This window comes from Myxine glutinosa, chromosome 1 (assembly GCF_964187855.1).
Source record: "Myxine glutinosa chromosome 1, kmMyxGlut1.1, whole genome shotgun sequence".
Lineage (NCBI taxonomy): Eukaryota > Metazoa > Chordata > Myxini > Myxiniformes > Myxinidae > Myxine > Myxine glutinosa.
Genome location: NC_136261.1, coordinates 79,947,430 through 79,969,208, shown reverse-complemented (window position 1 = coordinate 79,969,208; position 21,779 = coordinate 79,947,430). Strand labels below are relative to the sequence as shown.

The 21,779-nt window shown below is 44.2% G+C and overlaps 1 protein-coding gene across 5 annotated transcripts in view; it reads left to right on the top strand.

Moving 5' to 3' along the window:
• The window catches only part of LOC137425531 (uncharacterized), a 578,290-nt gene that overhangs the window by 412,141 nt on the left and 144,370 nt on the right, over positions 1-21,779 (top strand). For all 5 annotated transcript variants that reach the window (XM_078773845.1, XM_078773842.1, XM_068114071.2 and 2 more), the window contains 4 exons: positions 5,981-6,106; positions 6,197-6,256; positions 10,063-10,365; positions 10,467-10,621. In XM_078773845.1, the coding sequence (XP_078629971.1) occupies positions 5,981-6,106; positions 6,197-6,256; positions 10,063-10,365; positions 10,467-10,621 (644 nt within the window). The remainder of the gene's footprint in view (positions 1-5,980; positions 6,107-6,196; positions 6,257-10,062; positions 10,366-10,466; positions 10,622-21,779) is intronic.

Genomic DNA, 21,779 nt, shown 5'->3' with positions numbered 1-21,779 from the left:
TGGGTATAACCTAGATTACAGTAGATCTTCTCTGTTCTGCAAGTAAAACTTACCTCACGGATGTCGGGATTCTTCCAAATTTCTTTGTTTAATGTTTTATACACCATTAGTGACTGTTTAAAAAGCTAATCATATGTGTTTGTGGTTTATAATATTTTACAAGCCCGGCTACACCGCTGTTAGACTTTTGGTCTTGTTTTAAGGTGGCACCATCGGTTATCGAGTGAGATGACAACGTAACGCAACGTTAAGCGATTTAATGATGGGATGATTAATTTATGACAACAAACCAGAATGCCCATTTTGCAAAATAAATGCAAGCACACAAATGACACGAGGTGTAAATCTGACTAGTCTTCATGGTAAGACATGTATGGACATATAGTAGCCATATTCCCAGATATAGCCACAAATCCATACAAACAGAGGTTTGGGGATTGGCGCGAATCAAAATAAAATTGCAGGGGAAAGACGAGATAAATAAAAGAAAAATCTGTCCCAGTGGGAAAATGGCGGCCACCTTGTTCATTTGCCCAGGACTGGAAATGAGAGATCACATGTTGTGTGGAGGGCCAACCAGAGAGCTTTTGGGGGACGGTTCTTGACACACACCGTGCACAGCTACCAACTGCCTCGAGACATCAACGGTCTTGACATCCTTCCAGGGAGAGATACTGCAATCACTGCTCAGATGTTTCACTCATGTCTCCTCTCTTGTCTCCATCTCTTTCCTTCTCGATCGCCTCACCTGTTTTAGTGGTGGGCCAAAGCGTGCCTCTCAAGCCAAAGGTTCCTCCGTGGATTGTAGGACTTGTAATATCGGCTTGGTAAATTCGCTCCCAGAGCACCATGGAACTGTGCAGAATAATAAGAAAATGATGATAAACAGTTTTTTTTAATTTGTGTTAAAATGTTTTTCCTTCTCAGTTTAGTAGTGCATTTGCTTTGATACAAGTGATAGTATTATTTTGTTTTAACGGCAGTTATTTTTGTTCCCCCGACAACGTCGGCGACAGGGGGACATTAAAACGATGTACTTTTGTGTACGCGATATGTGAAAAACCATTGAACATTTTGGCTTTTATATTGCAGATATCTATTCCTCATGACATTGTCTCAACTTTATATCAGGGTTGTGATTGGCTGGATTATGTTGCCATGGCAACCATTTCGGTAACTTGGCTTGTTTACGAGATATTTCAAAAACTGTTCACGATTTAGTTTTCATATTACACAGATTTATTCCTCATACTACCCAAAAGGCAGGGGAGCTCCTTGTTAAGTCTTAAGTTCAGTCACAAAATATGAAGGAATGAAATACCCCGTGAAAACTAGAACGGCACGTGGTGCAATATGGTACTCGCTATTGCACTCCTGCACCGCTGGTCAGAGTAACTTGAAAACTGGATGTTATCACTAAAAAATATACTGTACTCCCGTAAGTTGCAGAAATAATTCTAAAATACACCAGTTCTCTGTGTTGCAGTATAACACAAATTAATAGCCCCGAGTGGGCTGACGGGCATCTCTTGAGGTTGCAGATCAGACCTGTGCTGAATTTGGGGGACCCCCTGGGAGCATCCATGATCCCCTTGGAGGCCGCCTGATATGAAATTGAAAAATCTAAGACCGAGTGATCCTGCGGACCATCGAGTAGAAGGGCTGCATCGGGTTTCAGAGAAAGCGGTTGGTAAATAAGGGATGAGTAGGGATCAGAAGTTTCAGGGGATAAACTCCCCCGGGAGCCCCCACAATCCAAAATCGAAAAATCGAAGCTTGCGCGGCCAACTATCTTGTATTCATCTATCAAGTTTAAGAACAATCAGTTGGGTGATAGAGGCGTAGCAATAATAGCAATAAGTTAATGGATGGACAGACAGGCGACCGGAAGGACAGACATCTGGATATCTCGACCCATTTTATAAGTTGTCTTCGAGAATCGAGATGGGATGACCTAAAAAAGAAAAAAAAGTCATCATAGATGTGGGAGGAATGCGTTGAAACTTACCTGTCCATTTGTTTGTATATGTTAAGAAAGGCGTTGAAACCTGGTGGTTGTACTTGGGGTGTGCATTCAAATATTCTGCGAAGTTGGGGTTGCCACCTCCAACTTCAAGCTCCCCCCATGCCATTCCCATGGGGAGCGGGTGTGTTTAGTTAAACGAATTTCCATCATCATTTAAATTAAATTATTCATGAAAGCGTGGGGTTGCCATCTCTGTCATTTGGCGGGAAGATCCGGCCAGGTTTAGTGATTGTTGGAAGTCACAGTCACTCTTCAGCAATTCTGGGGTTGTACCTGTGTGATTATTTAAAGGTTAAGTATATGTTCCATTCTCTCTTTTTTTCTGCTGCTCTGCCTGAAAGATGCCAAAACAGCCTCGTGGCAAGGATTACACTGGAATGTTTGCCGTTGCTCTGAGATACACCGAAGAATGATGGAGATGTTTAAGTAAATTCTGACAGGTGTGCACGCTGTAATGGAATACAGAATTTTTACCACCTTAAGTCTGAGAACCCATGTTGTCTGTTAGGCCATTAGAGGGTCCCGCCAGTACGTCGTTCATTAACCGAGACTGTGTATATCTGGGCTTAACGAACAGCACTGAAGCAATTGAAAGGCTTTTAAAGCATGATGTTGTCCCTGTTGTTTCCTGGATATTCAATACTCATACAGCATTTCACAACCACAAGCATTGCAATTTATTAAACTCGAATATTCCCTTGCTCTCGAATATATATCTATTGCAATGCAATTGTAAAGCCACAAAATGGTGCCTCAACTTTGAATGCAGTTTTGTAAGACGTTTTTTTTCATTATTACCTCCACCACCGAAGGTTGATGGAGGTTATTTATTCGCCCCTGGCTGTTTGTATGCCTGTTCTTTTGTGAGCAGAATATCTCAAAGTTATGGATGGATTCGGACAAAACTTGGTGGAGAGGTTGGGGTGTGACAAGGACGAAATAATTAGATTTTGGTGAAGATCTGGATCCAGATACAACTATTTCTTAATTACCTTACCAAATTTCTTAATCTTAGTTACCTTAATTACCCACCAAATTTGGATGGAGGTTATGTTTTCACACCTGTCTGTCTGTCTGTTTGTGAACAGGATATCTCAAAAAGTTGCGGACGGATTCGGACGAAATTTAGCAGAGATGTAGCGTTTGTGACAAGGACGAAATGATTAGATTTTTGTGAAAATCCGGATTCAGACCTGGATAGTAGAATTATTTAAGTGATTCTTCACCATTGAGAGATAGGGCCAAAAACGATACACAGCAGGATATCTTGAAAAGTTGTTGATGTATGTTTTTGATTAAATGTGATTCTATATTGTGATTTTCTGGTCTACTCTGCGATACAAAACGTAAATTGTTCACCTGGTGGAGGTATGCTCTCTGCTGAGTGTCGTTCTTGTTTTTCAAGTGATTATTTTACCAATGTGCGCTGAGTGGGTTCATCAAAAATGTAGTGGTCTCAGAGGGTCATTAACCAGTGTGGCAGCTACATTCAAATGTAAGGTGTGCACAGAGGGAGCTGCAGATGGAGGAAATGATGAGTTGGATCTTGGAGACGGCGTGAAGCTGGAAGGTGTGAAAACATTTTGCTACCTCGGAGACATGCTGAATGGAGAAGGTGGATCAGACTCGGCAACGGTTGCTGGAGTGAGATGTGCATGGAAGAAGTTTCGGGAACTGAGTAGCGTGCTGATGAGGAGGGGAGTGTCGTTGAAGCTGAAGGGAAAGGTGTATGCTGCATGTGTGAGAAGTGTTATGATTTATGGGAGCGAGACATGGGTCATGAATGTAGAGCAGCAACGAAAGCTGGAAAGGGTGGAAATGCGAATGGTTCGGTGGATGTGCGGAGTGTCGCTGAGAGAGAGGAAGACAAATGATGAATTGCGAAAGATGATGGGAATAGAGCCTGTGATTGATGCTGTGAAGAGGAACAGGTTGAGATGGTTTGGTCATGTGTTGAGGAAGGATGAAAGTGACTGGTTGAGAAGAGTGATGGAAATAAATGTAGAAGGAAGTAGAGGATGGGGAAGACCGAGAAAGACTTGGCTAAAGACGGTGGAAGAAGACATGCGGGCAAAGGGGGTTAACAAGGAGAGATGCAGAAAATAGGGCAAAATGGAGAAGATTGTCATGGGGACCGCAAGGCTAACCCCCGCTCTTGCAGGGAAAATGGCCTTAAAATGCATGTTGTTGTGTTGTTGTATTTTACCATTGAGAAATGAGACTAAAAACGATATATAGCACAATATCTCAAACATTTATTTTACATATTCAGACAAAACGGACAAAACCTTTCGATCTTTGACCTTTAGAGCATTTAGACCTTCCACTTGCAATTAATGACCTTTCATTCAGTAAATAATGTGCAAACGCCATCCAACGAGAGGATAGGTAAATTGCTTATAACTTGTAAAATAAACTAAAGTCACCTGCTCTTCTTGCAGGGGCAATTTCGCTGATAAAACAAAACTTGAAATCAACGTTTCTCAATTGTATATGTTCTGATCTTTACACAAATAAACATTTTGATCACATAATCAGGAAAGTAACGACAATTTTTATAAATATAAACTTGGAGTGATAAAATGAATTCCTGTAAAGGACATGAAAGTCTGTTCGACAGATCGTTCCCCTCTGGGCGATGTGGCCCAACAAGCTACGGGCCGACAGAGAGAGGTCTGCGCTCCGCATAGGGCTTTTAATTTTTTTGTACAAACTCAAGGCTCGTGTAAGAGCTACCACATTGAACACAAAAAACACATAATAAAGGGAGCGGGAGACGAGAGGGGGGAGAGAGAGGGAAGCAAACAAGCACAACAACAGTAGAGAACAGGGACATCGGTAGATCTGTGGAAGGGAGAGGGCTGGTGGAGGGGGGAGGAGGGGTACATGGTATAAAACAATTTTTATTTTCATTTTTGTATGCAAGATCGAGGCTCGTGTAAGAGCTTACATTAATCACAAAAAAATATAACGGACATACAAAAAATATGACAAAGGGAGGTGGAGACAAGATCGGGAGAGAGAGGGAAGCACACAAGTACAACAGTAGAGAACAGGGACATCGGGAGATCTGTGGGAGGGGGAGGGCTTGGGGGGAGGAGGCATGGGAAGGGGTGGTTGAGGTATAAAACACATGGACACTGCTAGGACTTCCAGGTAAGAAGTTGGTATTTCAAAATAGTGGATCTGGGGTGAATTAATGGAATTAAAAATTAACGGTAAAAAAAAAATTAACACTACTAAGAATTTCAGGAATTAAGTCAGAGATTGAAAGAGGACGATTTGGGGTGGATTAACGGGGGTAGAAAAGATCAAGGTTTTGGATGGGGGGAGATACGAAATGGTGAACTGCTGTTTTAATGACCTGGAGGGAGGAGTGGGATTGAAGAGAGTGTGGGAGTTGTTCCAGAGGTGGGAGTTAAGAGGAATGAAAGAGTGAAGGTGAGCAGAGAGTCTTGATTTTGGCAGTTTCACCAGAAGGGGGTTGCTGGCAGATCTTGTGTGTCCTGCAGGAAATTTTGGGGGACAGATCGCAGACAGAGCTGGGGGAGCTCGGCTGGAGAGGAGTCGGTAGATGACAGAAAGACCACCAACCTACCTTGTGCACTTCAACCGAAAACTCCTTGACTTTCACCTGCACGTCCGGTGACAGACCAGGCCAACGTCAAAATGTCAACACTGCTTCTTCTTTTTAGAATCAAAAACTCATTTTTAGCTTCACCAGACCTTTACAGACATCGACTTTGTATTTCATCTGAGCCGAAGACCCTTATCTTCATTTTAAGCTACATGCTGTGTGTCATATGACTCTTTATTTCCTTGCATTTATTAGGGTACTATTTCAGCAAGACTTGAAAGGAATTACATTACAATTCAAAGTTTGAAACTTTTATCTGCATACGAATTGATGTCTTACTGATGCCTTATTTATATACCCTTGTATATTTTTTACAGACAGAGGAAAAAGAGAGGTTTTGTCAAATCTTCAACAGTCTGCACCCTGTGCATGGATTTCTCTCGGGTGACAAGGTTAAGCCTGTTTTGCTGAACTCCAAGCTTCCTGTCGACGTCCTGGGCAGGGTAAGTTATACCTGTGAACTGCTACAGGTCTTCATTCTGATGATCTGCTGATGTTAAACCTATGCCGGTGATTTGGACGTGTTGTTGCAGGTTTGGGATCTAAGTGACGTTGACAGAGATGGTTTTCTCGACCAGGATGAGTTTTCAGTGGTAAGTTCGGCTTCTTTTATTTCACATATTAATAAGTGTAGGGGTACAACAATGAGTTATCTATCTATAATTCCAGTAATCTCTGTGTGTATGTCCGTGTGTCTGTCTGTGACCGCTGTTTCTCGACAACCACGGGTCCGATATACTTGAAACTTGCCAGGTATATTGCTGGGGACCCGAGGATGTGCCTTTTCAAGGTTTCATATTAATCGGACAAGTAGTTAGCGAGCTATGTCCAAAAAACGATTCAACCAATCAGAGAGCAGCGAGCTATCACGTGTGCCGAACGTGGCGAACAGACTCTGCCTCGGACGGCACATTTGAGAGCGTATTCATTTATTTCACGTTGGCAAACTATGTTGGCGTTAAACTATGTTTTACAACTAATTAAAACTAATTTGCGATTCATTCGCTTTCCTGCGCGTTTGTGCACGCTATGGCGATTTCTTTACCAAACTCCGCAAGCCGTTCGCTTTGGACCAAACCATTTCATGTAAATAGAGGGGGGGGGGATTGTCACCGTACTCGCAAGCCGTTCGCTTTGGACCAAACCATTTCATGTAAATAGAGGGGGGGGATTGTCACCGTACTCGCAAGCCGTTCGCTTTGGACCAAACCATTTCATGTAAATAGAGGGGGGGGGATTGTCACCGTACTCGCAAGCCGTTCGCTTTGGCTTTGCGAATGGACCAAACCATTTCATGTAAATAGAGGGGGGGGGGATATAATTTTAGATATATATATAGTACGGGCATGCCCTAGTACTAGATAATAGTAATAATAGCTAGGTATCTACGATCACAGAATGATCGCCAAGGGTAAGCTTAAACCGGAGGAGGCTTACCCTTGGCCCTTGATCCAATGATGGCCATATTTTTTTCAGGCCACGATATGACCTTTTCCTGCAACTTTTAGGGAGAGACTGTAAATAAAGAAAATATGTACCATCTACAGTCTATCCAAAAAAAACTCAACATCATGAAAATCGGAGGAAAATTATTCAAGTTATGATCAAAAGGATGTTTTTTTGTTATTTCGGCCACAAAAAATGCTTCTTCTTTCTATTAATAACATGAAACATAATTTATTTTTTTTGAAACGGAAAATCACTGTCTCTATCTTCTTCTTCTTCTTCTTCAACAGCCACAATTATTCCCACATTATTGTGTGGTTGGCCAGGGAAAATTTGGCCCAATCATTTTACGAACCGGATGGCAGGTGTAATGTTCGGCTAAGATTAGGGCAGGAATTTGGTATTTGTTCATGGTGCCAGTGATAGCTCGCCTCCTCTTCACGAAGGACTTTGTGGGATGTTTAACGCCCACCAACTAAGGCTGGTGATGGGACGCTCGCTTAACAACCATCCGAAGGACGGCACACACATGGATGAATCACCCTGCCTGTGAAACACCAGGATGACAGTTTATAGCTGGGTCGGGATTCAAACCCAGGCTTAGATAGCTTAGAGGTGAATGTGAGTACTTCTAGGCCATCCTACTAGCCCACTGCCTCTATATACTGTGATTTTTTTTTTCCCAGTTTTAGTAACATAACTACAGTCACGTGAAAAAGTAAGTACACCCCATGTAAAGTTTGGACTTTTTCAACATATTTCAACATATAGCTATTTGATCTTCATTTCAACAATATTGATAGACAAAGGTGATATAATATAACAAATATCATGAAACATTTACATTTTGTAGTCCATTGTATAATTTAAATGAACATAAATGCAAATTTCACATGTGGAAAAAGTAAGTACACCCTTGGCTCTAATAGGTGGTATTGCCCCCTTGGGCAGAAACAACCTCAAGTAGGCGTTTCTTATAACTGTCTACCAATCTCTGACATCGACTGGGAGAAATTTTTGCCCACTCCTCCATGCACAATTCTTTCAGCTGTGCGATGTTTGAGGGGTTTCTTGCATGCACAGCTCGTTTCAAAGCCCCCCACAACATCTCAATGGGATTTAGATCTGGGCTTTGACTTGGCCATTCCAGAACCCTCCATTTCTTTCTTTTCAGCCATTCCTTGGTGGATTTGCTGGTATGTTTAGGGTCTTTGTCATGTTGCATGGTCCACCTTCGGTTGAGCTTCAACTTTCCAACAGATGGCCTCACATTATCCTCAAGCACCCTGTGGTACAATGAAGAATTCATAGTGGATTATATGATGGTGAGCTGCCCAGGCCCTGATGCAGCAAAGCTGCCCCAAACCATTAAATTTCCACCACCATGCTTTACAGTTTGTATCAGGTTCTTGTGGTCAAATGCTCTCTTTGGTTTTCGCCAAACATGTCTTCTGGTACTGTGGCCAAATAGCTCTACCTTTGACTCATCTGTCCAGAGCACATTATTCCAGAAGTGCTGGTCTTTGCCTCAGTGTTCATTGGCAAACTTTAGTCTTGCCCTGATGTTCTTTCTGGACAGCAAAGGTTTCCTCCTGGCACACCTCCCGTGTAGATCAAATTTGTGCAGCCTCTTTCTAATGGTAGACTCGTGCACTTTGACATCAACAGTGGCAAGAGCTACCTGTAGGTCCCGTGATGACATTCTGGGGTTCTTAGAGACTTCTTTCAGCATCTTGCGGTCTGCTCTCGGGCTGAACTTGCTGGGGCGGCCTGGCCTGAACAAGTTGGCAGTTGTTTGTAATCTTCTCCACTTGTAGATGATCTTCCGGACAGTCAAATGATTGATTTCAAATTGTTTGGAGATCTTTTTAAATCCCCTCCCAGACTCGTGGGCATCGATAACCTTCTTTCTGAATGCCTCGGAGAGCTCTTTTGATCTAGGCATGATGACGCCGCACACTTCAACAACAAAGAGCAAACCAATCTAAATGTCTGAGGTTTAAATAAGACACGTTCCTTCAAGATCCTCTTTAACGATGTTCTAATCATTTGCACCTGAGCTGGTGCACCTGATTCTAATTTTAGGTATTTGAAGTAGTGATAAATGTAGGGGTGTACTTCCTTTTTCCACATGCGAAATTTGCATTTATGTTTATTTAAATTATACAATGGACTACAAAATGTAAATGTTTCCTGATATTTGTTATATTATATCACCGTTATCTATCAATATTGTTGAAATGAAGATCAAATAGCTGTATGTTGAAATATGTTGAAAAAGTCAAAACTTTACATGGGGTGTACTGACTTTTTCACGTGACTGTACATCACCCCCAAACAATCTTTGGAGGACCTACCTAACAGAACGTCAGGTATATCCCAGGCAATTTTGTTTGTACAAAATTGATTGCATGCTTCAAAAATTGGTTTGCAGCTTCATTTTAAGAAGATTCGTGTCGACAAATATTTACAAAAGTTTTTTTGCATCATATGATACATCTTAAGATTTGTACAAACTTGTGCTGATGCCATGCAAAAATACTTGGAGTGCGAAGGTCAACAAAGTAACTTGTGTTCAGCAAATCAAAATGCTTTAGTCTCTTCAATCTCCTATATATTTCTTGCTGTTGAGAAAACGACCCACCTACTCGGTATTCCTGATTTCAACTTATTTTTTGGTTTGACCCCCTTACGCCAATTAGCTTTTTTTGTATATATCCTTGATATTATGCATGCTTTTTTTTTGCCCTGTCATCCTACCCCTCTGTAATATATTTGTATAGCCCTGAATGATTAATTTAGTGTTCTAACGTCTGCAATTGACTTTTTATCAACTGTTTTCATAATTGCTTGATCCTCATTATTATTGTTTTTTCTCCTGCCTATCCTCATTTCCTCTACCCTCCTCTTTATTTTGTTTTCTTGCTGTCCATCATTCTACTTTGTCATTCAGGCAATGTACCTTGTGTACCGTGCCCTGGAGAAGGAGCCTGTACCGCTGGCCCTGCCGATCAAACTTGTACCTCCAAAAAAACGCAAACATTCCATCCCAATGGTTCTACCTCCTACTTTGCCTCCACCCTCACTGCCTCCACCCTCACTGCCTCCACCATCTTTGCCTCCACCTTCTCTACCTCCACCTTCTCTGCCTCCACCTTCTCTGCCTCCACCTTCTTTGCCTCCACCCTCTCTATCTCCACTCGTAAAAGAAAGTATCAAAGTGTCTCTCACTCCACATCAGCCAACCAAGCTCCAGGTAGGCACATGTCTATGTGAAACCACATTGCTGTGGGTATGAGTGCAGAGAATAGGTGTGCTGAGATGATTACTAAATTCTGTTTTTTTCCCCTTTTTCAGTCCACAGGTTGGGTTGTTCAACCTGTGGAGAAAGCAAAATATGACAAAATATTTACGAGGCTTGATGAGGATAAGGACAACCTGGTGTCTGGACACGAGGTGAAGCCGATATTCATGCAGTCCGGTCTCGAACCTGCCCTTTTGGCTCGAATCTGGTGCGTGTACTCCAAATATATAAAAAAAATTTTGCTTGAAAAATTTATATGCACACGATCCTAACAGGAATGATTCCTTATTGAAGAATGTAATTCACAGATCAAGTAAAGATCAATGGCGATTGAGCAATCCAATCCATGGATATTTGGCCAAAAATAAATAAATCTTTTTTCATGGGAAATATCAATTTGGGAAATCTGTATATAATGGAGCAAGTATTTGTATGTATGTATGTATGTATGTATGTATGTATGCATGTATTGTCACATAAGACAGACAACATCTGTTAACATGGGCCATCTGCGCTGGTAATGACCGAACGGTTTCTAACTACGTTCACTTTAATTAGTCTTCTGCTTTACCGTTCCCCAAGGTCAGATGGATGGAACATGTGTCTTAACTTCTTAAGGGTTTTATTTATCTATATATATATATATAAAAGAAAGTTTTTGTTTGTTTGTTTGTTTGTCTGCATGCTCTAATCTCCTGAACGGTGAAAGATAGGAGGAAACTTATGAAACAAAAAATGTCGGGACGGGCCCCGGGAAGGTTATCGGCTGGGCCAATTTTTTATTTTTTATTTTTTTTTGTATACAAGATCGAGGCTCGTGAAAGAGCGAACATTAATCGCACAGAAAGACAAACCGACACATAAAACATATAACATGGGGAGCAGTAGACGAGATGGGGAGAGAGGGGGAGGAACACAAACAACATCTGAGAGCAGGGACATTGAGAGATCTGTGGGAGGGAGAGGGCTTTGGGGGGGGGGGGCATGGGAAGGGGGGTGGGAGAGGTATAAAACATATAGACACTGCCAGGACTTCCAGGAAAGACGTTGGAATTTCAAACAAGGTGGATCTGGGGTGAATTAGCGGGGGTAGAAAAGATCAAGGTTTTGGATGGGGGAAGATATGAGATGGTGGTGAACAGCTGTTTTAAAGACATGGAGGGAGGAGTGGGATTGAAGGGAGTGTGGGAGTTTGTTCCAGAGGCGGGAGAAAAGAGGAATGAAAGAGTGAAGGTGAGCAGAGAGCTGAGATTTCGGCAGTTTAACCATCAGAGGGTTGCTGGCACATCTTGTGCGACCTGTAGGAATATTTGGGGGACAAAGCACAGAGAGAGGTGGGGGAGCAAGGCCAGAGAGGAGTCTGTAGAAGACAGAAAGACCACCTACCTGTCTGCGGTGAGTGAGTGAAAGGCCCTCGGAGATAGCTTCATCACGGGAGATTCCAATGATTCTGAAAGCTTTGGTTTCAACAGCGTGAAGCCGAGCTAGGTGTGAGGCAGGAACACCAGCCCATAGGGGAGAACAGTATTCCATTGAGTTGCAGATGAAAGCCTTGTATGTGGTGAGGAGCTCAGGTGTGCCGAGGAAGGACTTTGCACGACGGAGGATGCCCAGTCGGCGACTGGCTTTGGAGGCCAGCTTGGAAGTGTGGTTTTCCCAAGAAAGATCATGGCAGATAGTGAGACCCAAAAGCTTGAGCGACAGAACTTCTTGGAGAGGATTGTTGAGAAAGTAGATGGGAGGGTTGTCCAGTCGATGTTTTCGAATTTCGCAATAAAGTTTCTTCTTCTTTCAAAATTATCTTGAAGTACAACTTATGCACTTAATAGGAATATCTGACTGATTGCAACACATGCTTTCAAAATTCTCTCTCGCGGGGCCCTACATAAGAAAGAACAAGGAATCGTTGAGCACTAACTGATACTGGGCTTGCGTCAGACCTATGTACAGAAGTTGAAATTCATTGAAAAAGAACCTGGGCAATGCCGGGTGCATTCAGCTAGTAATTAATAAATATTTGGAGAAATGTGGATGGGACGTGCAGTTTGGAACTGTCCAGGAGAGGCACAATATACAAACAAGTATATGAGGACACGCAAACGTATACACAATGATGAATAAGAACAATTCCTAACCCACTAAGCACCACAGATCACACTTTTACATACAATGGAAATGCAGGCGAGGACATCCCTTCAGTGATGCATGGAGTGCAGGGTGATGGTGCAGCTCGGGAGCAGCATCCCATTTTAGAGAGCCATCCTCCCTGAGCAACGACGAAACAGCACCAGTGATGAAGAGACAAAGACAAAGAGAGCCAGAGATGAGGAGCAAGCGAAACAGAGCACATTGTTATGTGTAAAAAGTCCCATGTCAACTCTGTTCATGCGTGTCCAGTCCCAGCCATCGTGACTCTCTGTGCTTTTCCATCGATTCTTCCACGAACTGCTCTCGCCCGCCCTCCGTACCCTGGGACCGACTTGGCCTGCCGTGGGCCCAGTGATTGGCTTCCCGCCATTTTGGGAAGTGCCATTCTCTGGGCCATCCCTTCCACAGAGTGGCCCCAATAAAAATATGTCTCTACCCTCTTCTGGTGCTCCACAGGATATATCGCCACCATTTCTTGCACAAACTGGCCAGACAGATCGTGATGGTCCTTTTGGGCCAAGTAGCGCTTTCCTACTGCCGTTTTGTGACCGGAAGACATCACCTGGCCCCAACCCGCAAACGAGAGTTGTTTAAACATACAATATTACCCTGACTACACTGTCTATAAATTACATATGCTGCCTCCTTAGCATCACATTTCACAAGATAACATTGTTTGACATGTCTGTTTTGGGTCCAGCGCCAGACCTGTTTTGTCTGGCTCTGGACGCACTGAGTAACCTCATCAATGAACAAGGACACAGATACAATCTAACTTCCAAAAGAAAAATGACTAAAGAGCCTAGAAATGTGACATCTCTACTGTACATGGATGCTCTAAAACTCTTTGCACAGAATGATAACAAATTGGCAGATCATTTCAAACTTGTAAAGCGCTACTTAGACGTGCAGTTCGGAACTGTCCAGGACATTCAAATAAAATTTGGTCTTGACAAATGCACATTTCTATCTGGTAAAACAAAAAGAACACACAATATCTCAATCGATGAAAGTACAACAACACAGGAACTATAAAAAGAAGCATCCTACAAATACCTCGGAATAGAAGAAGGTCCCCAGGTACAACACAAAAATGTGCAAATTAATCAGCAAAGAGTACCTATGCAGAATAAGACTAATTCTGAAGTCATCCCTCTCTCCAGTGAATGACATCAAAGCTATAAACCAACTTGTAGTACTGGTATTCCAGAAGAGCTGGCAATTATAAACTGGCCACAATCGGAGATCAACAACTTAGACACCAAAACAAGGAAACTTCTAACTATTCATAAGCTATTCCACGAAAACCAATGCATTCCGAGGTTTTACTTGCTGAAACGAGAAGAAGGAGGCGGTCTGATGGAGCTTAACCCCGCACAGAACAGGGTGTGTAGGACTAGTAAGTGATTCTCATATCCGAATCCATATTCAGATCTTCACCAAAATCGAATCGATTCTTCCTTGTCCACACACACAACCTGTCCAACAAGTTTCGTCCAAATCCATCCATAACTTTTTGAGGTATCCTGCTATGTATCGTTTTTGGCCCTATCTCCCAATGGTGAAGAATCACTTGAATAATTAAATAATTCTCATATCCGAATCCATATTCAGATCTTCACCAAAATCGAATCTATTTGTCCTTGTCAGACACCCAACCGGTCCACCAAGTTTCGTCCAAATCCGTCCATAACTTTTTGAGATATCCTGCTACGTATAGTTTTTGGTCCTATCTCCCAATGGTGAAGAATCACTTAAAAATTTCTAGTAGCTGAATCCGGATCTTCACCAAAATCAAATAATTTCGTGCTTGTCACATACGCTACATCTCTGCCAAATTTCGTCCGAATCCGTCCGCAACTTTTTGAGATATTTTGTTCACAAACAAACAAACAGACAGGGGTGAAAACATAACCTCCATCCACCTTTGGTGGCGGAAGTAACAAATACAGCCCTAATGATCACAAATAAGAAAAAGGAAAACTACAAAAATATATATCAGCAGATATACTCTGACAAATGGGAGAATGACAAAAGAGCAGGAAGATTTTAAAAAAAGAGCTTGATAGGCCATTGATAAAAAAAACCCATTGGAATGGCTAATAAGAGGTCAAATTAATTGGGATGAAGAGCGAGTCATCATAAATGCCCAAGCCCAAAGACACTACACTATATATAAAATGAATGATCGTTTAAAGGCCATTTTCCCCGCTAGAGCGGGGGTTAGCCTTGCGGGCCCCATGACAATCATGGTTCCCTGTTTGAGGCAATGTTTTTATGGCCGGATGCCATTCCTGACGCCAACCCTTGGTCACGCTCTTACGATGCGCAGGGATACGGTGTACCTATTCTAAACAGGGGTACACACCAGGATCATTCATCCCAGCAAGCTGGTACTCAATTTGCCGACCTCGGAAGGATGACAGGCTGAGTCAACCCCCCTGGCGTTAATTCAGCGATCGACCGGGATTCGAACCGAGGATCCTCGGATCCCAAGCCGGCACCCTGACCGCTAAGCCAACACCAGGCATTACACACTACACTAATGACTGAAAATGGCTGGATTGAGCCAATCGGACAAATGCGTGTTTTGTGGAGTAGAAATAGAGTACCAGCCACCTCCTTTTGTAAAAAAAACAAACAAACTCATGTCAGAACAGTTGTACACAGAAAGACATGGCAGCGTCTGTGGAGTAATCCACTGGTACATCTGTAAACATTTCAACATTCCGGTTCCAGAACAATTTCCAGAACAATGGTGGTGGTGGTTGGTGAGGAAGGTAGTATAGAGGGGAAAGAAACTTGCATCCTCACAATCATTTTGGTTCAGCTGTGCGACATACCTTTTCAGTACATCATCATGCTGTTATGTGTTGAGGCAATCCACACATGCGGTATCAAACATTTGACCAGTTGCTAATGATTATTGCTCCTTCCCCTTAGTGTCAGTGACAGAGAAACTGCATTTTGGAAGCTAGAGGCAGGTGAAAGAAACCATATTGCACAAGACAGATCATTTAATAACAATGCAGACAGAGCCTTTCTGAGATCTACAGATTTGTTCTTTTCGTTGTGACCTCTGAGGATCATTTCATGCGAATCCTATCTATTGTGCTCCAGTTTTATCCTTTGGATGTGTGCAATCCAATCTGCCTTCCTGTCTTGGCCAGGGTCCTTTGGATCATGTGTCAGTCCATGTCATTTCTATCGTCTTTCTGTACACATACAGTGTATGTATATATATATATATATATATATATATATATATATATATATATATATATATATATATATATATATATATATATATATATAATATATATATATATATATATATATATATATATATATATATATATATATGTATGTACAAGCTTACACCCCCTTTCATAAATTTCGCCTTTTGTAAGCATTGTAGCCTGGAATTAAATTGCATTAAATCAGACTTTTTTCACCTTCGTTCCACATTGTAACCCACAACTTGCAAGTGCAAAACAAATTCTACAGATTTCAGAAAATTAATTAAAAATACAAAACTAGAATATCTTGGTTGTATAAGTGTCCACCCTAAAATTAACTTTGGTGTAACCATGGGTGGGGGGCGGGGGGGGTCATAACCCCCCCCCCCCCACTTTCTACTTGAATACAACATAAAGTGCGTAGATCTGTACAATGCACACAGGCCCGGATGCAGGATGTTCTCCAAATACATCTTCTAATTATGTGTAAATCAATATTAACTTCCCCAAATAAGTTATCTCTTAAATCGACACTGCGCTTGTGGGCATTATTTAATAACACAGAGAGCGGTATCGACTTGTGCATGTCGTGCTGGATTTCATTGGTCGAAGCACGTATGTGCACGGTGCACGTATGTGCTAAAAATGTATCACGTGATTGGTGAATACTGAAAGTGTGAAACGGGTAGACATTCCCGCTGCAGTGCTGTGTAACGATGTTCCTTCACGTTTTCTTCCGAAGGAGCCTCTTTGCTTGCCCATAGTAAAATTTTTAAGCAAGAACATTTATTTAGTTCTTGTTACATTGGAGAAAGTGCTAAGTGAGCCAGAATTGATTCCATTTTGGTGAATATTCGAATCCAGATCCGGATACAAGAGTTTTTAAGATTCTTAAGTGAAAAGCGCTATATAAAATAAATGCATTATTATTATTATTGAGCGAAAAGGCCAAAAACGATATATAGGATGATATTTCAAAAATTTGGGGATTACTTATGACAAAACTTGTTGGATGAGTTGGTTCGGCAACAAGAACAAGCCAATTAGATTTTGGGTCAGGTCCGGATCCAGATCTGACCTATCAGAGGGATACAAAACGTAAACTGAACACCCTGGCCGAGGTATGCTCTCTTGTTTATAAATGTTGTAGTCCAAACTTTATGGACGTACTCACATTGTAATGGTACAGCACTGTACATACTTTATAGATGTACTCACATTGTAATGGTACAGCACTGTACATACTTTATAGACGTACTCACATTGTAATGGTACAGCACTGTATATACTTTATAGATGTACTCACATTGTAATGGTACAGCACTGTACATACTTTATAGACGTACTCACATTGTAATGGTACAGCACTGTACATACTTTATAGACGTACTCACATTGTAATGGTACAGCACTGTACATACTTTATAGACGTACTCACATTGTAATGGTACAGCACTGTACATACTTTATAGATGTACTCACATTGTAATGGTACAGCACTGTACATACTTTATAGACGTACTCACATTGTAATGGTACAGCACTGTACATACTGTTGCGGATATGGGACTTGGCCTCCATATCCGCTTGTAAATATTCCCCTATTTCCCCAATACTCCCCAACTATCCCCAATCCCCCATTCCCTAGTCCCATTGTCTGTAAACAACACTCTGTAGAACCGACCTTCCCCTTTTTCCCCCATTAAATGTCGTACCCAGGTCCACCGCATCTCACGTAGACAACTTTCGGACATCTTGCTAGTTATTCTTAGTCTATGTCAGTTAAGGACTCGTTTCCATTAATTCTGACTCTTCGTTGCACCAGAATGTGATTGTATGGCACCAGTAGTGAGTTTAGGACCTCCCCATACCTCCTCCCATCTTCCCCTACAACAACAACTACAACAACAGAGGGGGGCGGCGCGGCGCGGCGCGGGGAGTGTGCGTCCTCACTCCGGCTTGGTTAGCCGCCATTGCCCATGCGCTCCACGGGGTTACCACGAAGGGGCTGGCTGTCAGCTCCTCGTCAGGGGCGGAGCCCGGTAACCCCCCGCAGCCAGTGAGAAGCGGCGGGCCGATTCCATCTGGGGCGGAGCTAACGAGCCGAGGGCGTGTCACTCCCCGCCGGATATACGCAGCCTACCGGACGTGACGTCAGATGCGCCCCCAGCTTGGAAAGACAAGTCGCGACCTCCGAGCGCTGAGCGACCTCCCCGCATCTTTGGACCGGACCGGGTCGATTCTGTCCCTGAGCCAAGAGTGCACCTTGAGCCATGGACTACCCGCCTTTCCTTGCCATCAATCCCCGTGTGAGTCAGTCTTGTCCCGTTTATCTGTCGTCTGTCGGGGCTAAGATAAGACCGTGTTTAAGTGCCCACCTTTCTATGTTGTCTCTCTCATCCCTGTAATCTAACCTTCCGCAATATTATAACCTCCTCCGGAGGTCTTGAGAACCGTACCCCTGGTGTCGTGTCATTTTAATCCAGCCGTTGTGTCCTTTCCTTCATTGATTTAGCATAACGCGACTTAGTCAACGTTCGAGTGTAATCGGGTAACTTGTGCGAACACGGCGGCCATTCCACTCGGCCCAGCATAACATCTTAATAAGTCGTGTCCGTAACAATTGGTGTCAGGAGTGTCGGATTCGGACCTGGGACTAAATTTATTAGGCCCAAATTTTGGAACACCAATTGTACCATTAGGGTAACATTTTGGTGTTGGGAAGTAGAATTCGATCCGGAGCGCGTTTCCCGCGCTCGAAATTATAACGGCGAAATTTGATTTTGTTTTACGAAAATAAAAACCCGAATTTTGAAAGTCGCGCTATGGCAGACCAAGTCGGCTGGGTTCCGGTAGAGGAGAGTGAGGCAGGGTCGGTCCAGGACCAAATTGAGGGACATAAGGAGAGCGAAGCAGTGAGGGTAGCAGACGCACAAAATAGCGTCGTTGCGCCCGACGTTGCGGGCGCGCAAAATGGCGCCTCGCTGGTCACGGCGACCGCGACCGTGGCAGCGCCCCTGGTGGATTCGAACCTTTTTATGTTGCAAATGAGGGCCCTTATGGAACGAATGGGAGACCAAATTGTGGGAATGAGGGCTGATAGTGAGCGGTTGGGGAACCGGATGGATGCTCAGGGTGAGCGATTGGAGGGCCAAATGGGGGTAATGAGGGACGAAGCGAGGGGTACCGGTGAGGAGTTAGACAAGAAATTTGGGAAGTTCGACAATAATTTTGAGGGGTTAGACAACGGGATAAAAGAAGTAAAGAATGGGTTAACGGGGGTAGAAAACAGAATGGCCGCTCAAGAGAATCAGTTAGAGGGAGTGAAAAATGGGTTAATGGGGTTAGAAAATAGGATGGAGGACAAATTGCGGGAAATAGGGGAACAATCTGCCAGGGAAATCAAACAAATGGGAGAGCAAATAGAGGAGGTGAAAATCGGGGTAGAAACCAAACTGGATGCTCACAGGGAGGAAATGGAGCAGATGAGGGTGGCATCTGGGCAGGAGATGCAAGTGATGGGAGAGGAGATCAGAAGAGGGGTGAGTGAGGAGGTCGGAGGAGTGCGCGAGGAGGTGAGGCACTGTAAGGAGCACATGGAGAAGGAGGTGAGAAAGGGGACTGTAAAGTTACAAGGGGGCATGGAGGACCTGACGCAGGAGGTGGAGCAGCTGACGGTGGGACAGACGGAGTTAACGGAGCAGGTTCAAAGGAACACAGCGGTAATAGGAGGATTAAAAGCGACACAAAATGACCTAAAAAATGACTTGGTAGCGACGAAGAGGGAATGTCAGATGGTACGTGAGGGACTGACAACGAGGTTGGAGGAGGTGATAGAGGTAATGGAGACGACGGACCGGCAGGTGAGGAGGCACATGGAAACGGTCAAGGTAGCCTTAGAGGACGAACTTGAGGAGACGTACCGGGAAATAAAAGAGGTGAAGCAGAAATTAGAAGAAGTGGAAGAAGGGGTGAGCGAAATTAAGAAGCGACGGAGAGGGGGTAAGAAAGAGATAAAAGAGGAGATAAAAGAATTGGTCCAAAGTCTGTGTTTGGATCGTGATGATGTGCTCATTAACCGGATGAGGGATTCGCAGGTGAGGGAGGAGAAGCGAAGAGGAAGAGGACCCGGTGTAAGTGGTGACCAATATGGTCGTGCGTATGATGCGCCAGGGGATTTAAGAAGCTTGGGGGTCGAGATGGACCCGGGTGTTCGTGAGAGGCCGTGGGTGAAGTGTGCGACAGGTCTGGTGTGCGAAAAAGGAGGTGTGCGAGAAAGTCCGACTCTGGGGTGTGTGAGGAAAAAGTGCGTGCCAAGGAGTGAGGGTGCTGGCGAGAATGAGTCGGTCGTAGCGCGTGTGCGAGGGAGCACATGGAAGCGCGGTGTGGTAAGTGTTACAGAGGGTGTGACGGGAGAGTGTGCGCAAGAGTGTGCGCGAGAAAGGTGTGTGACGGACGGGTGCATGGGGAAAGAGTGCGCTGTCAAAGGCAAGGAAGAATGCACACCTGTGGTGAGTGTTACAGAGGGTGTAACGGGAGGGTGTGCGCGAGAAAGGTGTGTGACGGACAGGTGCATGAGGAAAGAGTGCGCTGTCAAGAGTAAGGGTGAGTGCGCTGTCAAGAATGGAGGTGAGAGTAGTGAGAGTGACAAGGAGAGTGAGTTGGTTGTGACAGGTGAGCGAGGATGTACACCTGGGATGGAAGGATGCACACCTGGAATGGTAGAGCGTGAGTGGGAATGCACGCTGGAGTTGGTGGTGAGGCACGTGGTTGGGTGTGCGAATGAGAGCACACCTGTGATTGTCACAGAGGAGGTGACAGAGGAGGGGGCGCGAAGAGGTGTGTTGGTGAGGTGTGCGACCAACGAATGTGTGCCAAAGTGTTCGGTGGTCAGGTGTGTGACCAAGGCTGTGAGTGGAATGAGGGTACCTGGGTGTGTAAGGAAAGGTACGAGGAGCATGGGAACGGCTGGATGTGTGAGCAAGGAACGGGCTGCGGGGTGTAAGCATGCAGGTGAGGCATCGAAGGTAACCGGGTTAGAGGTTAGGTCGACTTTTAGCCGAATCGGGCCCTCGGTGCGTGCCGGGCCTCGCTGGGAACGGCCGCGTCCGTGCTCCACTAGGCGGAGCGGGCGGCTGGATAGGAAGGGTCGTCATGGCGACCACTTTTTGTTGAGGCAGTCCGGCAGGTCGAGATCGGGACATTGGATGGCTCCACGCCAAGGTGGTGCGTGGGGTCTCGGGCCGGGTAAGCCCCCGTCCCTGCCACGAATGCGGGACGTATCCAGCCGCTGGCACAGAACAACCCGCATTCATGGCTTGGCTGTACGCAGCCGAGCTTTAGAAGTAATTAGTAAGTAGACTGTAATGACGAGGATAGTGTTTTGGCCCCGAAATTAGAGAAAAACAAAATTTGATGATTGGCAAAGGATTGGCAGTAATGATTGGCAGATGATGAGTAGTGATTGGCAAAATTTTAATTTGTTGCAATTTGATGTGCAAAATTGGTAGTGAGCGATGGGCCCGGTGGGTAAGGGGGGCATCCCTGCCACCCTTCCCATGTGGGGCAAATGCGCAATAGCTTATGGGGTGTATGGCAGTGATAACTAGCCCGGGTGGGTTAGGATATTGGTAGGGATCTAGCGAAGATGCCATTAGGTAACGTTAAGTTTAGTTAGTGACTGATACCTGTAGTGGGGACGCAGGTAGATTAGTATGGATGATAATGACGAGGGAGCGCAATAGTTTAAAGGGACGACTGGGAAGCGCAAGTTTCAGAGGGGAGTAGTTAGATGAGATGATGCTGTGTGAGAGCTGGACAGGTGTGTGGAGCAGTGTATGAGTAGTGAGTGTTGTGGATCAGCGCGAATGCGCTTGGGGAGAGAAGGGTGCAGGTGGCACCAGGTGTGAGAGCACAGGTGTGCAAGTGCAGGTGTGTGGAATATATGGAGTATTGGAATGAGTGGTGTGGAGAGAGTTG